The 27,203-nt window shown below is 32.7% G+C and overlaps 3 protein-coding genes and 2 pseudogenes across 5 annotated transcripts; 3 read left to right on the top strand and 2 right to left on the bottom strand.

The window, feature by feature from the left end:
* Positions 1 to 1,023: 1,023 nt before the first annotated feature.
* LOC113862673 lies at positions 1,024 to 16,335 on the bottom strand. 3 transcript variants are annotated; one of them, XR_003504473.1, is made up of 6 exons: positions 16,088 to 16,335; positions 15,834 to 15,982; positions 15,468 to 15,629; positions 15,051 to 15,166; positions 14,325 to 14,449; positions 1,024 to 1,045 (listed from the first exon to the last, which is right to left on the bottom strand). XR_003504473.1 is itself a non-coding variant. In XM_027495789.1 (5 exons), exons 1-5 carry the CDS (start codon positions 16,281 to 16,283, stop codon positions 14,431 to 14,433), a joined length of 642 nt encoding a protein of 213 aa, XP_027351590.1. In that variant the 5' UTR covers positions 16,284 to 16,335; the 3' UTR covers positions 12,338 to 14,430. The 3 variants fall into 3 exon arrangements, 1 of the variants encoding a protein (XP_027351590.1); XR_003504472.1 differs by lacking the exon at positions 1,024 to 1,045 and adding an exon at positions 14,064 to 14,215; XM_027495789.1 differs by lacking the exon at positions 1,024 to 1,045 and having other exon boundaries at positions 12,338 to 14,449.
* Positions 5,590 to 10,449, top strand: LOC113860796 (MDIS1-interacting receptor like kinase 2-like). The gene is made up of 3 exons (XM_027493302.1): positions 5,590 to 8,596; positions 8,749 to 9,094; positions 10,156 to 10,449. Exons 1-2 carry the CDS (start codon positions 6,883 to 6,885, stop codon positions 9,078 to 9,080), a joined length of 2,046 nt encoding a protein of 681 aa, XP_027349103.1. The 5' UTR covers positions 5,590 to 6,882; the 3' UTR covers positions 9,081 to 9,094; positions 10,156 to 10,449.
* A 3,426-nt stretch (positions 16,336 to 19,761) lies between the features above and the next one.
* Positions 19,762 to 20,957, top strand: LOC113862672 (annotated as a pseudogene).
* Positions 20,941 to 21,426, top strand: LOC113862049 (benzyl alcohol O-benzoyltransferase-like). Its single transcript, XM_027495208.1, has one exon. It carries the CDS (start codon positions 20,941 to 20,943, stop codon positions 21,424 to 21,426), a length of 486 nt encoding a protein of 161 aa, XP_027351009.1.
* Positions 21,427 to 22,964: 1,538 nt separating this feature from the next.
* Positions 22,965 to 25,910, bottom strand: LOC113860797 (annotated as a pseudogene).
* Positions 25,911 to 27,203: the final 1,293 nt, after the last annotated feature.

Here is a 27,203-nt window from a genome sequence, read left to right as displayed (position 1 = left end):
GATACTTCTGTAGAAAAAATGGATAATTTACCAAAAAAAAAAAAAAAAACTTTAAACTAGCATCCAAGAAATTACTAGCTTAGCCATGTGCCTTGATCACACATTGACCCTGACCCAGTTAAGCATTTCTTTGATTAATATTCTTTGATTATTTAAACTCTTGGTGAAGTCTCCCCATATGTATGCTTTGTGAATGCAAATTAGTTTACACTAAGTTTCTCGTATAATTAATAAACAAGGTTCAGATAGTGTCTCATCTCTCATGTGAATCAGAGAATTATCACAGTAAGTTGCCTACTTTGCTGCTACATAACGTGCAAGAACACTTAATGCAGATACTTCTGGCATATATGTGATACCTTTCCATCCCTAGAGTGCTAAGTAATTTAAGCACTTTCAAATTCCAATAACTAAGCAGAGAGTAACAGGAGTCCAAAGCTTATAGCGTAGAACACTTCAAGCAGATACTTCTGCCATATATGTGATACCTTTCCATCTAGAGTGCTAAGTAATTTAAGCACTTTCAAATTCCAATAACTAAGTGTACGAGCATCTTCACCTCAAAACATCAATTTATTGCCGTCCTTGGACAATATTTTCCAGAGGGTTAAAACTATTGTTTATAAAAAGGAATATGAAAGTACTAACAAAGTGAATAAAGCAATAATATGGAAAGGTAAACATATTATATAGAAGTGTGATCAATTTGTGTTTCTCTCCTTTTTTTCATCTTTACCAAATATACCTTAAACCTGAATCAATTGAAGCAAATTGTGAGCCAAATCCTAAATTTGGCAGATGTAATAAAATTTTGATAGAAATTAGTGAACAAATGAGTTGAACCATGTTGACTTTGAAATCAGTAGTACACGGTGGATCAAAAAAAGACCAAAGTGAGAGGACATAGAAACAAGCTAATATTTTGCCTCTAACTAATGTTCTTATTCTCTTGCCTTTTATTTAGGCAGGAGCAAGGGAAAGAAGAGAACAAACTAACTACTCTTCAACTGAACAAACTATTATGCTTCGTTCTGCCTATGCGCACCTCAAAAATTAGAAAGCTAAACAAATTAAAAAACAAAAACAAAATCTCATTTTAACATCAGCCTACAGTGAGCATGCTTCAGTCTAGTGTATGGGCAGCTAGATCTGACCCAAATAAAACAGAGTATGACTACAGATCAATTTAGCCCCTTGTGGGTGCCTGTATTTGCAGTTTAACGTTCAATTTCTGAATTCCTTCAATCCTTTTCGCAGCACCTTCAAAAAAAAAAAAAAATTGAAATGTGCAGGCTGATCAGTTTCAAAATAAATTTTGTCTATGAGTATTTATTTATATTTAAATATATTTCGATCAAGATATTTATTTATTTAACTCTAATCTATGAGTATTGTCTTTGAGATAGGAGACATTAATTTTGTTTGAGTGATGTAGAAAAACTATAAAAATTAATTTTTTAAAAATATTTAATGTAATTACATATATTAGAATTCAAACTTGATACCAACTTAATTTTAAGCAACATTTTCAGTTTTCAATTAAGAAGTTTGAAAATTATTTATAATTAAAAAGTTTATAAGGATTCCATATTTAAAATATAAAGCATTCATCGTATACTATTAATACTTATTCACTTTTTCTCTTTAATTAATCTTAATTATTCAAAATATAAATTAATGGCTAAAATTTTGCCGTAGACAGTTTGGCCGAAGAGATCCACGTTATTATAAAATTTGTTTGTGACCCAATGTTATATAGTATGTATAAATAAACACTTATTTTATTTCATCAAACAATGTTATATTTTATAATATATGATTAATGTATTAAAAAATAATGAAATAAAATTAAAAATTATGTTAGCATTACATTATATAACTCATCACTTTTAAGAACATAGTTATCCTTTTTTAATTTCTTTTTAACTAAATAAAAAAATCTCATTACTTTCTTCAATATTTTCTTTTACATCAAATGATTTAATAATTTTTTTTTGTGGTTTTCTTTTTATCGAGACTAGATCCAAATAGCTACCCTTCCTTTGTATGACTCTTCTCACCTGAGCGAGCTGTTCTTGCTTAAGTGAGGTCGTCTTTTGCCTGAGAAAAATCCCTTCTCATATGGACAAAGGGATAGTTGGGGTGATCCTATATGCTCTCGTTTGAGCAAGAATGTTTGACAATGCTTAATTCTGCACGACTTAATCTCGTTTGAGCGAGACACCTTGTACCAAGAACTCTTAATCTCTCTCTCGAATGAGATAATACAAGCTCTTGACCATGCCCTCTAGATTATCTTATGCACAACTCATTTAACAATCAATCTCTAACTTGCCTTTCTCATCACATATAACAATATCATTACATAGCACTGCAAATACACTACTTCTTATTCGGCAATTATACAACATCTACAATTAGATTCGAATATATTAGCAATTCATATAGTTTAAGCCTACACAACATTGGTTAATATAAATAATAAATACATATATAATTACACCGATCTGACAACTTTGATGTTGGAAGAATAATTTGCTCTTTTAATGAGAAGAAACTGAGTATCTATCATGTTTTAGATTTCATTAGTTAGATTAAAAAAAATTGTTGTCTATTAGTTTCAAACAAGTTAGCTTTCAAACTCATCTTTTTTGAAGATGACATGAGATCCACCATCTTTCAAGTACTATAAAATTAATAAATTGTAGGAATCACCATATAAGTTATTACTATATTATATAAAATTATAATAATAAATGACTAATTAAATTTACTTCTTTTAATGGTAATGAGTCTATTCTCTATTTTGATTTAAAAACAATTTACTAGAGTTTTCACTTGATAAGATTAAAAAATTATCATTGATTTTGAAATTTATTTGCTTATAAGCCATGAACTTTATTTTAAAGAAATTAAGATTAATCTATCTTGAAATATGTTATACTTTACATAATATTCACCATCTCATGTAAAACTTTTCTCATATATACAAGTGTTATATTATTCATGATACTTTTATCTAAAAATTTATTTCACCTTCTATATAATTTTCTAAATGCAGTTGTTAAATTTTTTTTCCTAAACAATTTATCTATGTTGTAGTTTGTCTATTTGTTTCACTTAAAATAAAATGAAATGATGCATTAATAAGAACAAAATTATCTTATTGCAATTTTTCTTCACTCATCACTAAATAAAAATTTAAATTATAAAAATAAAATAAAACAATTTAACAAAATAAATTATCATATTGTACTAATTTAGTAAATACTAAAAATAAAATAATTTATCATTATACTTTAAGCGTTGAACGAGTCCTTATTTTATTTTTGGCGTTGTGTAACATCATGTTGTCCATTCATTTTATGAACATGTTAGAAAGGGTAGAATTAGTCGTTCAGTTAGAAAATTTTTAGGTAGTCATATAAGAGTGACTTGACTCAAGCTAATTAGTTTTTAATTCTCTACATTCTCTAAATAAAAATTTAAATTATAAAAATTGAAATAATTTAACAAAATAAATTATCATATTATACTAATTTAATAAATACTAAAAATAAATTTTTTTATCATCTCATTTTATGTGTGGAACGATTCCTTGTGTTATTTGTCGCGTAAGATACGCTTAATTGCGTTGAGAATTGGTAACATCACATTGTGAATTCACATTTTAAAAGTGATAGGGAAGGGTAGAATTAATCTGTCAGCGAAAATTCTGTGAGTAGACTTTGCTTATATGCAACACGCACATAGAGACAAAAAAGAATGACTTGACATTTTCCATGTTGTTTCTAAACCTAAAAATATTTTAATAAATTTATTATTTAAATTATTAAAAAATTATATTATATATGATATTATACTTTATTAATAAATAAAAATTATCAAACATTAAAATAACTATTTGTAGTTTAATTTTTTATAAAAAAATATTAATATAAATTTTAAAAATTTATACTAACCAATAAGGCATTACAACATTTGTTTTGATAATAATATTATACTAAAAATTTATTATTATTAAATAAATACTAGTTATTCTAACACTTAATCAGGACGACCCAATGTTTAAGTCTAAAACGAATTTTAAATAGAAGTCTCTTAAAATCAAAATATAATTTGTTAAAATTACTAAATTTTTATTTTGATTTTTTGACATGAAAAATTGTTTACTAAATTATGATAGTCAATTTTGTTCAACATTTTTTTTTCCAATTGATATCAAACTAATCCATTTAATTTTTCTTGAGACACTCTGCAAAAGAATGCTCAATCCACAATTCAGCTTTTTAACATAATTGGGATAACTTCCCTTAAAATTATTTAAATGGTGCATTATTTAAAAAAAAAAAATTATCAAAATAGTACAAGTCGGATTACAATTTTTTTTATTGCCTACACTAAAAATTATGTTTAAAATTGCCATAAAAACTTATGCACGTTTTGCAAAAATATTAAGGTAAGTCAAACTCCACGTGTATAACATAAATTAATTTTGTAAGAATTTTAAAATTTACACTAATTTTGTTGTATAATCATCCTTCAATGTAATTGTTTTCAATTTTGTGAAAAACTTAACACTCAAATACTTTAACTTTTAATTTATTTTTTTTACAAAATTGGTATTGGTCGTATATGTGGAGTTTGACTTACCTTAGCCTTTTATAATTTTTAGCATGCATAATCTTGTGTTTAACTGCCGTAAATTATACCTAAAAGTGCTATAAAATTATACAAAATCTTATATACAAAACGTTGGTTTCACCCTCCGGGAATTACATTTATTATAAATTCATTTAATTTTACTATTATTTCTATTTGTCTTGTGTTTAAATTTAATAATTTTTGTTTTTCAAATAATAACTTATACCACAAATTTAGTGATAAAATTGATTGATATAAACTAAAAATAACTTATGAGACTTGTAAGTTATCTTTTTATAAATTGTTCACAAGATTTTCTAAACAAGTCTTGAATAATAATAATAATAATAATAATAATAATAATAATAATAATAATAATAATAACAGTAGTAGTAGTTAGAATGAAAAAAATTATTTTTTTACTTATATAAATGGAAAGTATAAGTGAAAAATAAATTCAATTTAAAAACTGAAAAATTAAGTAACTTGAAATATAAATGGAAAATATTTAGAAAGACAAAATGTTTTGCTTTAAAATTAATTTAATTTTAGGAGACTATGAATTAACTAAAAAAAATATTTGTATAGAAATAGATGGTAATGGTGTGATGTCCGTGTAGAATATATGTAAGTAAAACAATGTATATGTTTATGACTTCTTGTATAAATCTTAAAAAACAGGAGAGAAAATGAAAATAATGTGACAAATTTTTAATTAAAAGTAAAAAATAAAATAAAAATAGAAAACTTTTTAAAAAACCGAATGGAGTCTTAATTTCTTAACAATTAAGAGGATGCTTTGCTGAAAAAAATATTTATATTTTTTATTTTAAACGTTTTCAAACACGCCTTAACAAATCTATATCGCTGCCTCATTTCTTGACTTTGGTCTTCTATCATTGACTTCTTGCATATAAATATTTGCAACATCTCATGAATGCATGTAAGTTAGTTCTCCCCTGTCTTTGTATTAGACAAACAGTGATTCAAGAATTCAGTATGTTCATATTTGTCATGAAGCTCCAACCACTTTGGATGCATCTGTGCTTTTGTGCACTTGTAGTGGCCTCTGCTCCTAATCATGCTAATTCCAGTGTGCATGATTCCTCAGCTTCAGCTACGATACAAAGCAGAGAAGCAAATGCTTTGTTGAAGTGGAAAGCCACCCTTGACAACCAAAGCCAAGCTTCCCTCTCTTCATGGACTGGCAATAATCCTTGCAACAACTGGCTGGGAATTGCTTGTGACAAATCCAAATATGTTTCCAACATAAGTCTTCCAAATATTGGATTAAGAGGTACGCTTGAAAGTCTCAACTTCTCATGACTTCCAAACATCTTCATCATAGATTTAAGCAAAAACTCCTTCGATGGAAGTATTCCTTCCCATGTTGGGACATTGTCCAATCTTGACACTCTTGATTTGTCAACTAATATACTTACCGGACAAATCCCACATTCAATTGGAAGGTTGATCAAATTACAATATTTTTTCCTTTTTAAAAATAAACTCTCTGAATTCATTCCTTCAACTATTGGAAATTTGTCGAATCTAAATTACTTAGATTTATCTGCAAATGAAATTACTGGGCAAATCCCACCTTCAATTGGAAGGCTGATCAAATTACAATATCTTTCTCTTTTTGAAAATAAGCTCTCTGAATTCATTCCTTCGACTATTGGAAATTTGTCGAATCTCAATAACTTAGATTTATCTTCAAATGAACTCATTGGACAAATCCCACCTTCAATTGGAAGGTTGATCAAATTACAATATCTTTCCCTTTTTAAAAATAAGCTCTCTGGATTCATTCCTTCTACAATTGGAAATTTGTCGAAGCTCAATACATTATATTTTAATTCAAATGAACTCATTGGACAAATCCCACCTTCAATTGGAAGGTTGATCAAATTACAATATCTTTTCCTTTATAGAAATATACTCTCTGGATCCATTCCTTCCACTATTCGAAATTTGTCGAATCTCAATAACTTGGATTTATCTTCAAATAAATTCACTGGACAAATTCTACCTTCAATTGGAAGATTGATCAAATTACAATATCTTTTCCTTTTTGAAAATAAGTTCTCTGAATTCATTCCTTCGACTATTGGAAATTTGTCGAAGCTCAGTGTATTGTATTTATATTCAAATGAATTCACCGGACAAATTCCACCTTCAATAGGTAATTTAGTCAATTTAAAAATCCTCAGTGTTGGTGAAAATAGACTCAGTGGCATGATTCCAATTGAAATGAACAGGCTCCTGAATTTGGAAAGTTTACAACTATATGATAATAATTTTATAGGTCATTTACCTCACAACATTTGCATTAATGGAAAGTTGGCAAACTTCTCTGCCTATAATAATAAATTCACAGGCCCAATTCCACAGAGTTTGAAAAATTGCTCCAGCCTTATCAGAGTCAGGCTTCAGAAAAATCAACTAACTGGAGATATAACAGATGCTTTTGGTGTACTTCCAAATTTGAACTACATCGAATTGAGTGACAACAATTTCTTCGGTCATCTTTCACCAAACTGGGGAAAGTTCAGTAGCCTCGCAAGCCTAAAGATCTCCAACAATCATTTATCAGGAGTTATACCACCAGAACTAAGCAAAGCAACTAATTTGCAGTCACTTCACCTATCTTCAAACCATCTTACAGGAAACATTCCGCAAGAATTATGTAACTTGACCTTGTATGATCTAGCAATCAACAATAATAATCTTTCAGGAAATGTTCCCACACAAATAGCATCAATGAAGGAACTTGAAAAATTGGATCTTGGATCAAATAGTTTGATTGGCTTAATCCCAAAACAACTTGGAAAGTTGCTCAAATTGTTGATCTTAAATCTAAGCCAAAATGAATTCGAGGGAAATATTCCTTCTGAGCTAGGTGAACTGAAATCTCTTGGAAGTCTTGATCTTAGTGGAAATTCCTTGAGTGGAACAATACCACCAATGCTTGCAGAAATGACAATATTAGAAACATTGAATCTCTCGCACAATAATCTTTCAGGTGATCTCTCTAGCTTTGATGATATGATAGGCTTGACATCTATTGATATATCATACAACCAATTAGAGGGTCCACTTCCAAACATTCATGTGTTTCAAAATGTTACTATTGAAGCATTAAGAAATAATAAAGGCTTGTGTGGTAATGTCACTGGCTTAGAGCCTTGCCCAACATTAAGTGGGAAATCTCATAATCATAAGATTAAGAAAGTCATAATGATAGTTTTACCACTTACTTTGGGCACTCTAATACTTTCACTATTTGCTTTTGGAGTCTTGCATCATCTATGCCAACCTTCAAAGACAAAAGAAAACCAGGTTGCAAAATTTCAAACTCCAAACATATTTGGAATATGGAATTTTGATGGCAAAATGATGTTTGAGAATATTATTGAAGCCACAGAACAGTTTGATGACAAATATCTCATTGGGGTTGGAGGGCAAGGATGTGTTTACAAAGCAAAGTTACCAACGGGTCAAGTTGTTGCTGTGAAAAAACTGCATTCAATTCCAAATGAAGAAATGCTCAATCAAAAAGCTTTGGAAAGTGAAATCGAAGTGTTGACAAAAATTCGGCATCGTAACATTGTGAAGTTATATGGGTTTTGTTCACATCCACAATTTTCATTTTTGGTGTATGAGTTCCTGGAAAAGGGTAGTGTCGAGAAGATTTTGAAGGATGATGAAGAAGCGATTGCATTTGATTGGCATAAGAGGGTGAATGTTGTGAAAGGTGTAGCCATTGCCTTGAGCTATATGCACCATGATTGTTCACCTCCAATTGTTCATCGTGATATATCAAGCAAGAATGTTCTTTTAGATTTGGAATATGTAGCTCATGTCTCAGACTTTGGAACAGCCAAGCTTCTCAATCCTGATTCTTCTAATTGGACTTCACTCGTAGGAACCTTTGGATATGCTGCTCCAGGTAATTAATTCCCTTTCTTTATAATATTTGAGGATATATAAATAATTTTTTAGTTTATTTTTAGTTGTCATTTTTATTTGAGAATATATCTACATTTCATGTTTGTCAATGAAATCCAACTTGTACATGATAATTCGTAAAATTTGTTGCAGAACTTGCTTACACAATGGAAGTAAATGAGAAATGTGACGTGTATAGTTTTGGAGTCTTAACATTGGAAATACTTTTTGGAGAACATCCTGGTGATGTTATATCTTCTTCACTGTTATCATCTTCATGCCCAGTTGTGCCTTCATCGCTTGATAACATGTCTTTGTCTTTGATGGATAAGTTGGACCAACGTCAACTTCATCCAACAAACCCTATTGCTAAGGAGATGTTAACCATTGCAAAGATAGCAATTGCATGCTTGACTGAAAGCCCACAATCTCGCCCTACCATGGAACAGATTGTTAAAATGCTTCAACGTGAAGGTCATCTTTAATTGATCTAACAAAGGTAACCTTAGTCCGTTACCTTTTTTTTTTTTTTTCAAATATATTGTTAAATATATTTTTTTTCTTTTGTTCTACTTCTTAAGTTTCTATTTATTGAACTAAAATATTGTTAAAAAATATTGGAGTATAATCTTCACCCAAAAAATTGTTGAAGTACAATGTTGAAAAAAATTATTATATATATGAAAAAAAAAATTAAGTGTTAGTTATTTACCTATTTTAAGATATTAATATGCCTTTATGTAGAATATCTATGTTTATATTTATTCCTACAATATAAAAAACTATACAATTATATATATATACAACTCGCTTAAGTGAGACATTCCTCGCTTAAGTGAGAATAGCAGAAATTTAAGAAGTTTTATTGTCTGATTTTTTCGCCTAGGCGAGAGCAAGACTCGCTTAAGGATTAGCTCGTTCAAGCAAGAGTGGGGGGGTCTAGAGGAGTATTTAAGAAACCCCAACACAGAGAAACATTCATTTCTCACCAGATAGCCTTCCACTCTTATTTTCTCTATGTTCTTTCACCTTCTTACCTTAGAGAAAATCTTTCCGAAGCTGAACTTCCTTTCGATCTAAGTGGAAACATCTATTAAGTACGGATCTAGTTGGAACTCACGAAGATTCAAAACTAAAGAAACTCATTTTAAGTAAGGGGAGCTTACTTGAGTCAGCTTTATTCACTCAATAGATGACTTCATCTTAGCTGAGAATATTTTGTTGTATGAGCAAATCTTAGGTTAGAGGCCAAAGCATGTATGACTGAGGAGATTTTTTTGTTGTTTGATAATTGTTTGAATGTTGTGATACATGTACTGAGGATGTTGATTATGCTGAAAGATACCGGGATGAGTTACTTTCAGACTTGGAATAGTTTCTTCTAGAATACTTAGGCTATAAAACCAGTTGAGACATAAATGTTGCATTTGCGTTTTATGAGCTGGGAATAGGCTGAACTATTGTGCTGAATTACTAAGGATTGTTTGAGTTATTTAAATATTTCTAACATTTCCATATCTTTTAGTGATATCTGTTAATTACATAAGCTCACATTTGCAGTTATCTATGTTGACATGTGTGCATGTTGTGATGACTGTACGATAATACGTGAGCAGATGTGACAGGAAATGCATCCACATCTCATGTTGGAGGGTCTGGCTGAGGAATTTTGAAGTCATCATACTTTTCTTCTGCGAAGATCGTAGCTTTAGCTATTCAGATAGTGTATGTCTTAGTAATATGTCTAGACTATTTAGCTACAGTTTTCAGAAATGTAATTATTATTTATGAATTTGTACTATGAGCTCTATGTAGAGCAACTACTGTAAATATGTATAAATATAATTTTTAGGTTATAGAAAAATGTCTTGGAGCTTTGTTATTAGGCTTAATGTTAAAATTTAATTTTTGAAAATTTTATCCTTTACCTTATATTTGTTGTATTTTTTTATAAATAAATCTTTATAAGGAATAGTAATACATAATCATCAATCATTTATAAAAAAAATGGGTCGTGACACCTCTCCGTAGAGAAAGAATGTGCATAGACTGATTTTAGTGTAAAACTAATCCAAATCTAGTTGTAAGCTAATGATAGGAATGGGATATTGGGTCCAAACTATATATATATATATATATATATATATATATATATATATATATATAATTTTTGGAAAACGGGTTAAGTCGCAGCTAAACTAGTTTTTGAATAAATTCAAATTTAACTCCAAAATCTATACATAAGTATCTGTTATTTCAAAAAATTTACGAAATTATATTATCGTCTGGGGATCCAGATTCTCTGCAGCCTTCGCAGCAAAAATTACAACTGTTTATTTTTTATTCAAGTTATAAGTAATTATAATTATTTTTAACAAAAATTAGAATTGAGTATATATTTTATTAAAGGCAAAAAGGCTCAAAGTAGTAGTCAGCACCTTATCCTCAACCCAAAGCTCTGGATTTAGACAGAGTAGGGAGAACATCACTTTGCTGCCGTCAAGGGGCTCCTTTATTCTTTTACAGAAATTTTATTCACTTTATCTAAGTTTTCTTATGTATGTTAATAAAGAGCTCATAGTTTTTCAGTTCTTATACAACTTTGCTTTGCTGTACTAATATGTAAAATTATTTTTCTTTTTTAAAATATGAATATAAATTAAATTAATAAAATTATAATTAATCTATCATTTCATAAGCATTTAGAATATTCTAGAGGCTATTTGACTTTAATTAGTATGATTTTTTTAACTAATATATAAAATAATCAATATTTATTATCTTTAGTTAAATTATAAAATATTTAAATTTATATTTTATTAATATTTTAGTTAGTTTTCTAGCAGAATTTCCATAAAAATGTTGATTGTTTAAATAAATTCCTTAAAATTGTTCAATTTCTTTAGATTTCACAAGTCTTTTTTGTCCGTTTCTTAGCTGCTAAGCATAAGGGGACCAAAGCGAAACCAAAACTGAAACTTGGGCCCCAAGGCGCCAAGAAGGGAGGGAGCGGTGGGAAATCTTCCTTTAAGTCCTAGGATTCACTTTCAAAGAGTTTCAGTGGCTCGAGATGAGTTTTGCACGTGATCCTTAGCCGCTAAGCAAAAGGAGACCAAAGCGAGACCAAAATTGGAACTCGAGACCAAAGGCGCCAGAAAGCACCAAAAGGGGAGAGAGTGGTGCGGAACCCTTCCTTTGAGTCCTAGGAGTCTTTTCCAAGGAGTTTCAGTGGTCAGAGATGAGTTTTGCACGTGTTCCTCAACCGCTAAGCACAAGTGGACCAAAGCGAGACCAAAACTGAAACTTGAGTCCAAAGGCGCCAGGAAGCGCTAGGAGTAGAGAAAGCGGTGGGGAAGCTTTCCTTTGAGTCCTAAGAGTCACTTTCAAAGAGTTTCAATGGCCCGTGACGAGTTTTGCAGGCATTCCTTAGCCGCTAAGCAAAAAGGGACCAAAACGAAACCAAAACTAGAACTTGGGCCCAAAGCTAGCAGGAGGTGCCAGCAGGGAAAAGAGTGATAAAGAATCCTTCCTTTTAAGTCCTAGGAGTCACTTTCAAGGAGTTTCAATGGTCAGAAATGAGTTTTGCACTCGTTGCTTAGCCACTAAGCATAAGGGGACCATAGTGAGACAAAAACTAAAACTTGGGTCCAAAGGTGTCAGGAAGCGCCAGGAGCGGAAAGAGCGGTGGGGAAGCCCTCCTTTGAGTCTTAGAAGTCACTTCCAAGGAGTTTCAGTGGTCCAAGATGAGTTTTGCACGCGTTCATTAGCAGCTAAGTAAAAGGGGACCAAAGCGAGACTAAAACAGGAACTTAGCCCCAAAGGCGCTAGGAAGCGCTAGGAGGAGAGAAAGCGGTGGGGAATCCTTTCTTTGAGTCCTAGGAGTCATTTCCAAGGAGTTTTATTGGCCCGAGACAAGGTTTGCACGCGTTACTTAGCCACTAAGCATAAGGGGACCATAGCGAAATCAAAACTAGAACTTGGGCCCAAAGGTGTTAAGAAACGCCAAGAGCGAAAAGAGCGATGGCGAAGCCTTCCTTTGAGTCCTAAAAGTCACTTCCAAAGAGTTTCAGTGGTTCGTGATGAGTTTTACATGCATTTCTTAGCTGCTAAGCAAACAAGCACAAAAACGAGACCAAAACTGGAACTTGAGTTCAAAGACACCAAAAAGTGTCCATAGGGGAGAAAGCGGTACAAAATCCTTTCTTTGAGTCCTAAGGCACCGCAATTTTGAGTACTTTGGTCAGTATCCCTTGGCCCCAATATTTGACCGCTATAGCATACCATATGTGAGCTTTGCACCTTTCATCGCGTGACCAAGGATGCACCAAAATAAAACCTATAGAACAATCATCGAGGCAAATGAGCGACGCCAAGGGTGAGGTATGCAAACATCTCTTAAATATACCAAAGTCTCTTCCCTTGAACCACACATCTTCCATCGGAGATTACGAGTCATTTCATCATCCCCTGCCCACAGTAAGAAATCGTCAACATCGCTTATCTATTCTCTTTTTTTCTCCACTCTAGCTCGGAACTCTATACCCAATTAAATATATATATCATTTTAGAATAATTATATATCCAATTAAATATACACATTATTTTGGAATAAAGAATTTGTACTGTTGTAGAAAAAAAGGGTAATTTACCAACAAAAAAAAAAGCCGACCCCACTACCAAAATAGAATCCACTCATTATACACCTTCCCAACTTAGCCACGAACCCGTAAGGTTAAGCATTTCTTTGATTACTTGGTAAAGTCTCCCTATATGTATGTTTTGTGAATGCAAATTAGTTTAAACTAAGTTTCTCATATAATTAATAAACAAAGTTCAGATAGTGTCTCATTTCTCATGTGAATCAGAGAATTATCACAGGAGTCCAAGCTTATAGGGTAGAACACTTGATGCAGATACTTCTGGCATATATGTGATACCTTTCCATCCCTAGAGTGCTAAGTAATTTAAGCACTTTCAAATTCCAATAACTAAGCAGAGAGTAACAGGAGTCCAAAGCTAATAGCGCAGAACACTTTATGCAGATACTTCTGCCATATATGTGATACCTTTCCATCTAGAGTGCTAAGTAATTTAAGCACTTTCAAATACCAATAACTAAGTGTACGAGCATCTTCAACTCAAAACATCAATTTATGGCCGTCCTTGAACCATATTTTCCAGAGGGTTAAAACTATTGTTTATAAAAAGGAATATGAAAGTACTAACAAAGTGAATAAAGCAATAATATGGAAAGGTAAACATATTATATAGAAGTGTGATCAATTTGTGTCTCTCTCCTTTTTTTCATCTTTACCAAATATACCTTAAACCTGATTCAATTGAAGCAAATTGTGAGCCAAATCCTAAATTTGGCAGATGTAATAAAACTTTGATAGAAATTAGTGAACAAATGAGTTGAAGTTGACTTTGAAATCAGTAGTATACAGTGGATCAACAAAAGACCAAAGTGAGAGGACATAGAAACAAGCTAATATTTTGCCTCTAACTAATGTTCTTATTCTCTTGCCTTTTATTTAGGTAAGAGCAAGGGAAAGAAGAGAACAAACTAACTACTCTTCAACTGAACAAAACTATTATGCTTCATTCTGCCTATGCGCACCTCAAAAATTAGAAAGCTAAATAAATTAAAAAACAAAAACAAAATCTCATCTTAACATCAGCCTACAGTGAGCATGCTTCAGTCTAGTGTATGGGCAGCTTGATCTGACCCAAATAAAACAGAGTACGAGTGCAGATCAATTCAGCCCCTCGTGGTAGGTGCCTGTATCATAGATCAGGCGTCCTTGCAGTTTAACGTTCAATTTCTGAATTCCTTCAATCCTTTCCGCAGCACCTTCCAAAAAAAAAAAAATAAATAAATGTGCAGGCTGATCAGTTTCAAAATAAATTTCATAACGATTCTATAGTTCTAGCAAATTAAAATCCAAAAGAATTTGGGGGGAAATAAAAGGGCTTTTACTTTTTCATAAAAAAAAGTTAAAAGCCGAAATAAAAATTTCAGAGTTTACTCTTTACAAATAGACATGCAATAGTTTTCACACAAGAATACATATTAAAACACCAAATCCAGCTTTTGAAAGCATTATACAAACACAGTAAGAAGTTTAATTTCACTATAACCAACGGCGATGAAGGAATAAAAGCTATTAGTAGCAAACTACTCTAATGTCTAACAAAATATTAGAAAATAACTAACTAATAAGTGGGGAAGGACCAAGGAGTTCTGATTTCTGAAAACCATTTGCTAAGCCAGGTAGGTATAGTATAGATATATCTTTAGGTTCAGCTAATATGCAGAAAAAACTCAAGAACTACAGCAAACACGGACCAGTACTATTTAAGTTTTCTAATTGAAGAACAAGCAATAATACATCCACAAGACAGGCATAATAGACAGGAATCAGCTTGGTGACGAAGAATTTTCTGAAGTTAACCTTTTATATCTCTTCTTTGAACCACATGGACAGAGTGCATTCCTGCTAATTTGTCCAGCTTGAGCCAGATTAGACTTTGCAAGATCCAATGGAGTTGAACCAACCAGCTTTTGGACCTAGAGAACATAAAATATAAACATGGCTGGTTAAACTCAAATTCAACGCCCCCTAAAAACACCAGGAAAAGCATTTACACTAATTATTTGACATAACAAAGTAAAGTGCTAATCTTGGTGCATATACTCAGTCACACACATCATAATCATCAAAGAAGTTAATGACTTAGTTTGCATTAGATATATACATCCAAATGAAGAAAGTTTTGAAAACCCATAACCAAACTAAATTTTCTTCATAAGATGATGAATTGAGGCCAACGAGGTTGCAAGGAACTAAGGTAATAATGAGGAGCATTACTTCAGCGAAGCTTGTTGGCATTGGTTTTCCTTCTTCTTTTAACTTCACTATCTTCTGCTGTGCTTCTTTAGCCCAAGTAAACTTGGCAAGCGCATTCTCAACATCAACGATCGTGCAATTACAATGTTTAGCAGCTTCTTGCTTTTGAGCGCTCTGGAGGTTCTGAAAATAACAAAACAGAGAGATACAAACACGAGACATTTTTTTCCAGAAGAATAAATAAACAAATTAATAAACAGATAGCCAACCAATACTGGAAATTATAATGCAAACAAAAAATAGTAGTCTCGAGATTAAGCAGTTTAATAGAACATTATGAAGCAGGATTTATAAAAATCAAATTTAACAAGAAGGAGAATGGGGAACCTCTCCAGTGGGGTCCAAACCCCCGAGATATCGAATTATGGCTTCATATTTTTCGAAGGCGACAGAGAAAGTGGCATCGCTGCTTCGTCCAACCATGTATTGCTTAAACTTCCCAATTCTTCTTGCATTATTCATTCCATCCGCAAATTCTGTGAGCAATCAACAGATAAAATAAACGTGAAAAAAGAGTGAACGCAATTATGTGAGAAAAAAGAAGAGAAGCAAGAGATGAATTGAAATTGAAAGGAACTGACGGAGCAAGGTGAATGAGTCGGAGCTGGCTTGGGATGCGTCTTCGTCGGTGGTTCCTTTTTGGCCCGTGAAGACGGTTTTGACCTTCTCCATCCATGAATCATGCAGCTGCGCCGTAGAGGAGATAGTTCGGTAATGATATTCGCACCTTCGTTTCACCGAATAAAAAATCTTGCTTACGATGCGAAGTGCAGGCATTGAATCGTTGATCACTGTTTCCCTCTCTCTACGACTCCAACACTCCTCAACCGAAGCTACTCAGAACAAGATTACTACTAATATTGCCCTCAAAATTGAAAACCTGACGTTCGGCTCAAAGCGACGTCGCTTAAATCAACAATTCAGTTACTATATATATAATTTTAATTTTATAATTATTAAAATTTAAAATGTATTCATATTTAATATAGTTTTCTCTCTTCTTTTTTTTCTAATTTTTTTGTTTTTCCTTAATTCATAAAGGTGAGATACATATTTTTTACGATTTTTGTGTGACTATACATTTATACAAAACTTCAACCTCTAACACAAGTAATAGTAGTTAAGTAAAATCTAATCCACAAAATGATTTAATCTATGCACAACATCATTGTAACAAGCATCTATGCCATAAAATATATTTTTGACAGAATGAAAGATATGTATAGTAGTGCATTTTTGTTTGAACATAATTTTTCTCAATTAAATGAAATAAGTAAAATAATAATTTTTATTTAAATTAAAAATTTGCTTAAATTAAAATTACATAAAAAAATCAAATTTTTATTTTCTTCTTTATTTTAACTATTTTTTTCTTTTTTGGACTAAAAATATTTGAAAAACTTTTGTTTTTTTTATCAATGTCTACTTAACATGTGCTCAATATAATATTTATTGATTTGTAAAGAAAGTGTGTGTTTTAAAGTTGGCACAAAAACTAATGTTTCTTCTTCTTCTAAAAAAAATTATTCATAAAAAACATAAACATAGTGTTTATAATTATGTTTTTTCTTCTTCTTCTTTTTTTATCTAAACACACCTCATATGTTGCTACATTTAAAAAATAATATTTTAAATAATTTTTATTTTCTATTAATTTTAACTTTAATATTTAAATTTCATGATTTTATTCTACTATAGTTAGATTAAACCTTGACATGTTAAATAAATGATATAAATTTTTGAACCATACATCGTAAAGTTTGAAATTTAAATTGTCTAAAAAATTAAAAAAACATAAAATTAATTATGAGTAATAAGTCAAAAGTGTTGAATATAATCAAGATATCATCAGTTTAAAGAAAAAAATAAAATTTTAAAAATTTTTAAGTGATTTTTACTTAAACAATTTTTTTAGATTAAACAAAAAAAAAAAAACTTTTTTAGCTTATTTCATTTATAATGATTAAATATCAAATTATCATGTGTATGCTTCCCTTATATACTTAAGCGCCAAATTGGCAAGCCCTTTAGTGTATTTCTCTCCTCCCAGCCACGAATAAAACTTTATATTACGCGACACAAAAATTCGCCCATCATAAGGTTTCAATCTAGAGCTGCTAGCTTCTGAAATCCAACCCACACGAGTTTATTACGCATGTGAAGAAATACAACACTAGCATAAATCAAATCATATATAACTTCAGAACCAAACTTACTGAAATCCATATCCCACTATCAAAGGTCGTTCAAATGAAAGGCCTTGGAAAGGAAGCTCATACCTAATTGCAGCCATAAGAGAGAGTTCATCCTTTTCAAGACAATGGTAGCGATCGAGATTCAAGTACCGTATAAAATGCAAGCCAACTTAGAAGGTAGGGTAGTGTGGTTATCTGAATCAGCTCCCTCATAGTGTGATATACCTTTAAATCTGTCCTTAGTGGAAAACACAAAATCAATTGAATGCATCAAAAGAGTATACAAGAATTGGAATTGGGTGAGAAATGATAAAAGTTAATTACAAGGGAGCCATAGAGTGACTAAGTATGTGTTAATTGAAAACTAATCCTTAGCAGGTTGAACTCCATTTTAACGTCGAAGTTATAAGTTGTAGCATTAGAATGACTTCATACTTGAGTAAATTACAACCTTATTTTCACGCAATATATATACTCAATCTATAAAGACTAGCAACCCTTCTCCAGCGATTCAAATAAAAATATATTAACTGATTTTTGATAATTTTTTTTAGGTGAAATGAATAAAATAGTTAAAATATGTTAGTAGAAATAGTTGAAAATAACAGTTAAAAAAGTATTAGTAAGGGATTTGAAAGATAAAGAATTGATAGTTTAATTACTTATTCTTCTCAACCTTTACAATATGATATCATACTTATTTATAGGCACCATCTACCATTATGTTTAGGTGGTTCAATATTCTAGAACTATCTTGAAACTAAAAAATTTACAATGTTCTATAACTTTTTCTAAAAATATTTACAAACTAGAAAATAGAAATAATTTTTTCTATATTGTTTCATATAATTTTTTGGAACTATCCACTATTATTTGTTTTTTCTCATTAATTGAGGTTGACATCTTAACAACTAGTGCAAAGAAGTGTATTAATTTGTATTATTTGTTACCTAAAAAATTAAATATTTAATTTTCATAATCGTTGTCAACGTATAATTATCGGTTTCTTTTTCTCAGTTGAAGTTGACATCTTAACAACCAGTGTTGTGTTTTATGTTATATTTTGATCAGAAAATAGTATTACTAATATCTAATGATATTTGTATTTAAGTTTTTTTCATTAAAAAAATAATTTTTCTATACTCAATGTTACATAATGAAAATTTATATATGATATCAATTTTGATTCTCATATCTTAAACAGAAAAATGATTTTATATATTCAATTTTTTATTATGTACGTGGATTTATGGAAAAAAATTATAAGGAAATATGAAAATAATTATGCAAGTCTTTTTGGTCCATACAATAAGAGAATAAATAACCTGGGAGAAACAAAAAGAAGACCTGGGGCTCAAAGAAGAGAAAGCACAACATGCCCAAAACTAAGTTATTCTACAATACACATATGGATGCTCGAAGACAAGACCAAGCACAGAAGCTTACTTAAGCAAATATGGTAAAATTACCAGAGCCAAACTCAAAACAAGAAGGGCAAAAGAGATACGAGAAATGTGGCCACAGATGACCCCTCCAAAGAAATCAAATCCAAACCAACCACCGGAAAGACCTTCATATTCTTCAGAATTTTTTTAACTACAAATATGCAGATATGAAATATATGCCGTTTTTTTAATGGGTCATCACTACTATCAGAACGAGGACTGAACACCTAATTTAAGTTTAAACATGTGGCCCGTTTTTTCCGTATGGAGGAAGACAAAAATCTATAGAAGTCAAGAGGGGTCTAATTATCGTCCAACTGTTTTGTTGGACCGTGCTAAATACTATTGAAAGCCACGCACCCGCCTCATTAAAACCTGAATATAATTCAATGGAATTTTATTGGACCACGCCACGACACGCTTCACTAACATTTTCTGGTGAACGTTGCCCGAAAAAGAGAAAAACGGGGAACATAATGCAAACTGATAAGGTGTAGCTTTCATGGGTCATATGATAATGAAATTGTGTTAATTACAACCTTATTTTCTGGCAATATACTCAGTCTATAAAGAGTAGCACCCGTTGCTCCAACGACTACAAAAACATATTACCTGATTTCATACATAAAAAAATCATTTGATAATACCGTTGTTCTTTCTTCACTCAGTTTCAGATAACTAGGTAACATGGCTTCATTATCTTCCTCTCTGAAATTTACAGTGAGAAGGTGCCAACCTGAGTTGGTAGCTCCTGCTAAACCTACTCCTCATGAACTCAAACTACTCTCCGACATAGATGACCAAGATGGCTTGCGTATTCAGATTCCAATCATAATGATTTATCGTAACGAACCATCAATGGCAGGGAAAGACCCGGTTGAAGTGATTCGAGAAGGACTCGCTGAAACACTTGTGTTCTACTACCCATTTGCGGGTAGAATTAGGGAAGGGCATGATCGGAAGTTGATGGTGGATTGTACTGGGGAAGGTGTTATGTTCATTGAGGCTGATGCAGAGGTAACACTTGATCAATTTGGTGACTCTCTTGTACCTCCATTCCCTTGCTTGGAAGAACTCCTATATGATGTTCCAGGCTCACAGGAGATTACTGACTGCCCCATTCTACTCATACAGGTCCAATTATATATACATATAGTTGACGATTCACTTGTTATTCACTTCTTAGCTTTAGAAAACAAAACCATGCAAAAAACCACGTAAACTTTTGAAAACGTAAAATGGCAAATTGCATTACAAAAGATCAAAAGAAGATTTAAATAGAAAAATTTTTGAGTGAAAAATAATTGTGGGAAAGTTCATCTCATATATTAAACCGTAATAACTAAATTTTCAATGTTGAATATCTAATGACAGGTCACACGGCTCAAGTGTGGTGGTTTCATCTTGACCGTCCGCTTAAATCATACCATGTGTGACGGAGCTGGTTTGTCACAATTCATGAATGCTTGGGCTGAAATTGCTCGTGGTGCTCGCCAACCTTCCATTCCACCTGTGTGGCAAAGGGAGCTTCTATTAGCAAGAGATCCACCTCGCATTACATGCAACCACCGCGAATACGAGCAATTTCCAAACACCAATGAAGGAACCGTTACTTCATACGAGAACAACATGGTTCTTCGATCTTTCTTCTTTGGACCCGCCGAGATGGCAGCCCTTCGTCGCTTGATTCCACATCACCTTCGTGCATGCTCCACATTTGATGTCATTACAGCATGCTTATGGCTTTGTCGCACAAAAGCATTGCAAATAGACCTAGATGAGGATGTTCGCATGATGTGCATTGTCAACGCACGTGCGAGGTTCAATCCTCCTTTACCTGTTGGCTATTATGGCAATGCTTTTGTGTATCCGGCAGCAATCACCACTGCAAGGAAGCTTTGTGAAAATTCATTTGGGTATGCTGTGGAATTAATAAACAAAGTGAAAAGTGAGGTCAATGAGGAATATGTGCGTTCAGTGACAGATTTAATGGTTATAAAAGGACGATGCTTGTTTACAACTGTTAGGTCTTGTATTATATCAGATTTGACACGTAGCAGGTTTAGAGAAATTAATTTTGGGTGGGGTAATGCAGTCTATGGTGGAGTGGCCAAAGGTGGAGTTGGGTCTTTTCCGGCAGTAACTTTTCAAGTGCCATATAAAAATGCGAACGGAGAAGAAGGTATAATTTTACCGATTTGGTTGCCCACCAAAGCTATGGAAAGGTTTGTGAAAGAGTTAGATGAGATGCTGTGGAACCAAACTAAATTTTCTTCATAAGACGATGAATTGAGGCCAACGAGGTTGCAAGGAACTAAGGTAATTAAAATGAAATTAAGACAAGGAAAGTTTTTTTCCTGTGTATTGTATAATGAATGATACAGTATATATACAGAGATTCTAGGTCTTTTCTTTTAAAAGATAAGATCAAATAAATCTAGCTAAAGAAAAATAGAAAATAGACAACTTTACAGCTTATCAATACTATGAGTATTGATTTGGATTACAGAGTAGTAAGTATATTGTCTTCTTCTTGGACTGAATTGGGCTCTTTCGGTAATAGTAACAATGAGGAGCATTACTTCAAGCTTGTTGGCATTGGTTTTCCTTCTTTTTTTTAACTTCCCTATCTTCTTCTGTGCTCCTTTAACCTAAGTAAACTTCGCAAGCGCATTCTCAACATCAACGATTGTGCAATTACAATGTTTAGCCGCTTCTTGCTTTTGAGCGCTCTGGAGGTTCTGAAAATAACAAAACAGAGAGATACAAACACGAGAAATTTTTTTTCAGAAGAATAAATAAACTAATAATTAATAAACAGATAACCAACCAATACTGGAAATTATAATGCAAACAAACAATCTTGCTTCCGATGCGAAGTGCAGGCATTGAATCGTTGATCACTGTTTCCCTCTCTCTACGACTCCAACACTCCTCAACCAAAGCTACTCAGAACGAGGTTAATACTACTATTGCCCTCAAAATTGAAAAACTGTCGTTCAGGTCAAAGCGACGTCGCTTAAATTAACAATTCAATTACTAATTGATTTGTCAAATATATATATATATATTCTCTCTCCTCTCTTTTTTTCTCTAACATTTTTCGTTTTTCCTTGACTCATAAGGTTGTCCTCTGTTTATCAATAGACTTCTCAATTTTCGCTTTAATCAACTTCATGTATTATTTATTTGGTAAAGACATCATATCTGTTCCAAATTTCAACAATCTGATTTGATTGCTGTTGGGCGTTAAGGGTATTTTTATTGTTGTTTTCTGCCAATTACTAGATAAAAAATAAAAAATAAAAACCTCCATCCTCTCACAAGCTTAAAATTTGCTTACGTAATTTCTGATTCTCGAATGATCTAGTTCTCGTTACAACGGAAGAGCATCTATATACCTATTCGGCAACAGTAAAGGATGTGAAGGAAAATACAAGTTTTAGGGTCTGATTGGATAACCCTCCAACCTTCGCTGTAGCATAACTGAAAATTTCCTTCTACTTACATCACGTGCACTGAGATGTGCATAAATTCCATTTATCAAGTTATAAGGCGCTTAAATTCACGTAAAGGTCCAAGAGTGAGCAAACACCCACGTCCATCTGTCCCATTGCCAAGCCTAAATTATGGAATTTGGAAGAGGCAATATGATTAGGCCTAAGGGTTAGCTTGAGCTTAGATGCTGATGACATCAATTCTATATCTATTGTAGATACTGCCAGTGAACATCCCTTTGACAGATCCCTTTCGAAAATCTAAGTATCATGGCATTATATATGCCTTACAAACTGATTGAGCAATCTGGAGGCATTGGCAAAATGATTTAGTTGAAAATATTCTCCTTAAAAATACTTAACTAAAAATGTCTGTGCTCTGTGCAGTATTTCGTATAACAACAGTCAGTGGCACCATATAATAAGGGCTAAAAAATAATCGTTACAACATAGATTAAATTACACTAAATAATTTGACCCCAAAAAACTGTGAGACTAGCCTTTTCATCGCGAGATACCAATAAATCAACGCAAGCCTTTGCCTTTTGTTGAGTCCTTCCTCAAAATCACAGATGACCCTTCTCTATTTAGAAAAGGGCAACCAGGTTCTTACTAATGACACAAATTAACCACTTACTAAATATTTGTCACCCATATTTTCGCCACTTAAGCCAAACATATCATTGAGTTGCTCAAGGAATAACCTTCTGAACAGAGGCACGACCAATGCACTGAAATTATTTGGAGTTGCTTTCCATGCCCGTGTCTAAATCAAGCCCTGGACCGCCTAAATTCAAACCATATCTCATAGTGATTAAATAGCAAACTATCATGGATATGCTTCCTGATGGAGAAAACCACACACAACAATCCAAAGTGACAGCAGAAATAATTCCCCAAACTTGCAAGAAACTGTGAGAAGCAACAACAATAACAAATAGCAGACACAAGGAATTATTAACATGAAAAAACCCTCTGAGAAGTAAAAATCCACGGCTCAAACAAGTCAATCAAACTCCACTGTCATCAATCAAGGTTACAAGAGAGTCACAAATTCTGTGTACAAGTCATAGTTACAACAGCCTAACCATGCTAAACATCAATGCATACAAATGATGAATAAAGTGTAAAAAATCACAAAACAGAGCTTCTGTGCGTCACTGTTTTCTCACACACCAGACCTTTAATCAACGATCCAACCGTTCAGATTGAAGAAGAACATGTCCTGAAGTTGCTGCTAAATTTTGAGCTTGATCCAACGGTGAACAACTCCGGAACTGTGAATCTACGGCGACTGCTCTGAGTTTGTGCTTCAAAAGAGGGCTTCTGTGCGAAGGCAATTTATCCCACCTCAGACCTCTAAATGACAATCCGAACGGTCAGAATGTATCTCTGGATGTCAGGAACCCACTGCTAAAATTTCAGGTCGATCCAACGGTTAACAAATCGAAAATCATAGAAACACAGTGGCTGGTCTGATGAAGTTTCTCTCCTCTCTCTCACTTCCCTTCTCTCTCTATGGGCACAAGTTTTTCTCTCTCTCTGTCTCCTCGTTTTTGACCTCACTCACTCAACATAGAAACACAGGACATGTTCTTCTTCAATCTTGATTAGTTTCTTCTCACATTGAGAGGATTTTTCCATATTAATTTCTTGTATCTTTGTGTTTGTTACTGCCATTTGTTATTGTTGTTGGTTCTCACAAGTTCAAGTTTGGGGAATTATTTCTGCTGTTCACTTTGGATTATTGTGTTGTTGTGTGTGGTTTTCCCCATCACTTCCCAGTATACTCAAGCCCCAAACTGGTAAGCCTCTTGGTGCATTCCTCTCCTCCCAGCCGCGAACAGAACTTTATATTATGCGACACAAAAATTCGCCCATCATAAGGTTTCAATCTAGCAGCTAGCTTCTCAAATCCAAACCCACACTAGTTTATCAGGCATGTGAAGAAATACAGCACTGGCATAAATCAAATCATATATAACTCCAGAACCAAACTTACTGAAGACAGTGGTAGCGATCGGGATTCAAGTACCGTATGAAATGCAAGCCAACTCGGAGGGTACCGCAACCTATCTCCAGGACACGCGACTCTGACTGAGTTTAGTGGATTGAGCAAGAAATTCAAACACATATCTTCCACCTGCCCAAGGTTCACCATAGTTGCTATGGTGCTCCTCAACAAGGAGCTCCCCAGGACAAGGTAGGGCCGTGTGGTTATCTGAATCAGCTCCCTCATAGTATGATATACCTTTAAATCTGTCATTAGTGGAAAACAGAAAAAACAATTGAATGCATCAAAAGAGTATACAAGAACTGGAATTGGGTGAGAAATGATAAAAGTTAATTACAAGGGAGCCACAGAGTGACTATGTGTTTGAAAACTAAGCAAAATCAATAAGAAACACGCACTAATACACTGGTAGAGAAGGGACTAATCATCTAATTAATTACTAACAAACTAACCAAATTCTACCTACTAATCAGAAGTGGCAATAGATAGAATACAAAAGTTTCTTCTTCAATTGAAGTGTTCAAGCAAAAAAAATGCAGACCAAACGAAAGAGAAAAACATATAAATCACAGAACAGATATCAGAAAGAAACAATGTGGAAAGAAAATTTTATAATGTGACGGAAATTATGCAAGCAAACTCAAGATTAATCTAGTGTCATTTTTCATTCTCCCCGTTCAATTCATTATTCTGTTAAAAAAATGACTGTGAAAGGCATCTGGTCTCGAAAAAATAATAAAAATTTTACAATAAGCTCAAAGGAGAATAGAAATACCAAATTCAGTGAGAGCGGGAGAGAGAAAAGTGGGAATGAGGGCTTACTGTTTAAGATCTTGGAGTTGCTGAGCTCTGGTGCGAGGGTTAATGCCCTTGCCGAGAACGTTGTCGTGCATGTGTAAACCATGCGCTCGGATCTGATCCTTCACCCACTCCACGTCCTCCTGCGTCGTCGTCAAGGGAATGCCATTGCCTTTAACGGATAACGGGGTGTCAATGAGGACGCCGTTTCCAATGGAGACAGGAGTTATTGAAGCGGCGGGTAAAGGGCAAGAACAAGAGGAGAGAGTGGACATGAGAAAGAAGAGGAAAATGGTGAGCAGTGAGCACGAAAGCAGAGAGAACCAGAGTTGGCACTGTTACAACAATGCCCTTCGACGTCCCCGGCGACGCCATCAGCGCCATCTGTCACTGTCAGTGCGTGGCTTAGATCAACGGCGACGACGACGACGATGATGATTCATTTCCCATCCGGCATTGGTCACCGACAACGACGTCGTTTCAATGTTCGCTTATTATTTTATTAAGATGAGAACTTGAGCGACTCGGCGTCGTTTCCCTGAATACAAATCACGATTAATCACTAATCAGTATTAACATAAGAATGTCGTCTTCAGGGGAGTGAAGTACCAAATCATATGATAGGATAGGATAGGATGTCATGTGAGCTTTGTAAGACGGCGACGGTAACGGAAACATGTTTTTTGTTAATGAAATTGCGTGTTTACGTGTGTTTGATTCTAATGTGAAAAAGTTAAAGGAAATGAACAAGGAAAGAAGAGAAAAAAGGGAGAGAAAAGTAAAATCTTATTGTATGCTATGTTATTTAGTTTACTGATAAAATATAATTGAGGATAAATATCCTTTTATTTCTCATTTGAAATATTCCCATTGTTTAATTGTTTTTAACTACTGTAATTCTAATTTTTTTATAGAATAAACAAAATATTCTCATTGAAGTTTATATTCCGTTTGTTTATACAGGTAATGGGAGGTAAGACCTATGAGAGGGAAAAGAAAGAAACAAAAGGAAGTAACACAAATTATTATTCAAATCCACCCTCGTTAATATAAAAGGTGATACCTCCACCCATTATAATTTTGATTTTGTTTAGTTAGCACAAAATCAATTATGTTATACTACCTTTCTTAAAAGTAGTAATACCAATCAATTTTAACAAGTAAATAAAAAAGATATCTAATTATATAAACAAGTATAATCAACTTGTCAGTCAAACTCGTGGCATCAACAATTTCAACTAATGCTTAATTTAGACAATTTTTTAATAAATACTTATATGAGATAAAAAATTAGATAATAAAATGAATAAATTTACCCCATAAATTAAAAATAAAATATTTTTTTATTTTTTAATTATTTCGTCTAATTCTTGTTAATTTTGACTAATATAAATTATTTTTAACTTAAAAATGTTTTATTTGTGTTTATTCATATAAAACCTTACTCAAATTAAACCTAAATTAACAAATTGTTAATTTGAATTGTGCTTAACCCACTGCAAATAAACTTGCACTGCGTACAATTAATCTACAACTTATTAGTTTAAAAGGGGCAATTAAAATCAAATTAACATCTTATGGCTTGAACTTTTTAAAACAAAGACTCTTTCATTTCAATATTTTAAAGTCATTTTTTTTAAAACTGAGCATATGTTCATAAATTTGTAAACAATCGTGTAGGTTTTTAAATTAAGGTAAAAACCTAAAAAAAAAAGTTAATTCGGAGTTAAAAAAGGCAAGTTCCTAAA

This window comes from Abrus precatorius, unplaced genomic scaffold (assembly GCF_003935025.1).
Source record: "Abrus precatorius isolate BTA unplaced genomic scaffold, Abrus_2018 Scaffold3, whole genome shotgun sequence".
NCBI lineage: Eukaryota > Viridiplantae > Streptophyta > Magnoliopsida > Fabales > Fabaceae > Abrus > Abrus precatorius.
This window is presented reverse-complemented; position numbering and strand designations above follow the sequence as displayed.

Excerpts from the sequence above, each read along its gene's own strand:
- LOC113862673 (XM_027495789.1), bottom strand. The coding sequence starts at position 16,283 with ATGCCTGCACTTCGCATCGTAAGCAAGATTTTTTATTCGGTGAAACGA. Across the intron at positions 15,630-15,833 it reads GTTTGGACCCCACTGGAGAG|AACCTCCAGAGCGCTCAAAA; the intron begins GTTCCCCATTCT and ends TGTTATTTTCAG. Across the intron at positions 15,167-15,467 it reads TGCCAACAAGCTTCGCTGAA|GTCCAAAAGCTGGTTGGTTC; the intron begins GTAATGCTCCTC and ends TATGTTCTCTAG.
- LOC113862049 (XM_027495208.1), top strand. The coding sequence starts at position 20,941 with ATGTGCATTGTCAACGCACGTGCGAGGTTCAATCCTCCTTTACCTGTT.
- LOC113860796 (XM_027493302.1), top strand. The coding sequence starts at position 6,883 with ATGATTCCAATTGAAATGAACAGGCTCCTGAATTTGGAAAGTTTACAA. Across the intron at positions 8,597-8,748 it reads CTTTGGATATGCTGCTCCAG|AACTTGCTTACACAATGGAA; the intron begins GTAATTAATTCC and ends AATTTGTTGCAG.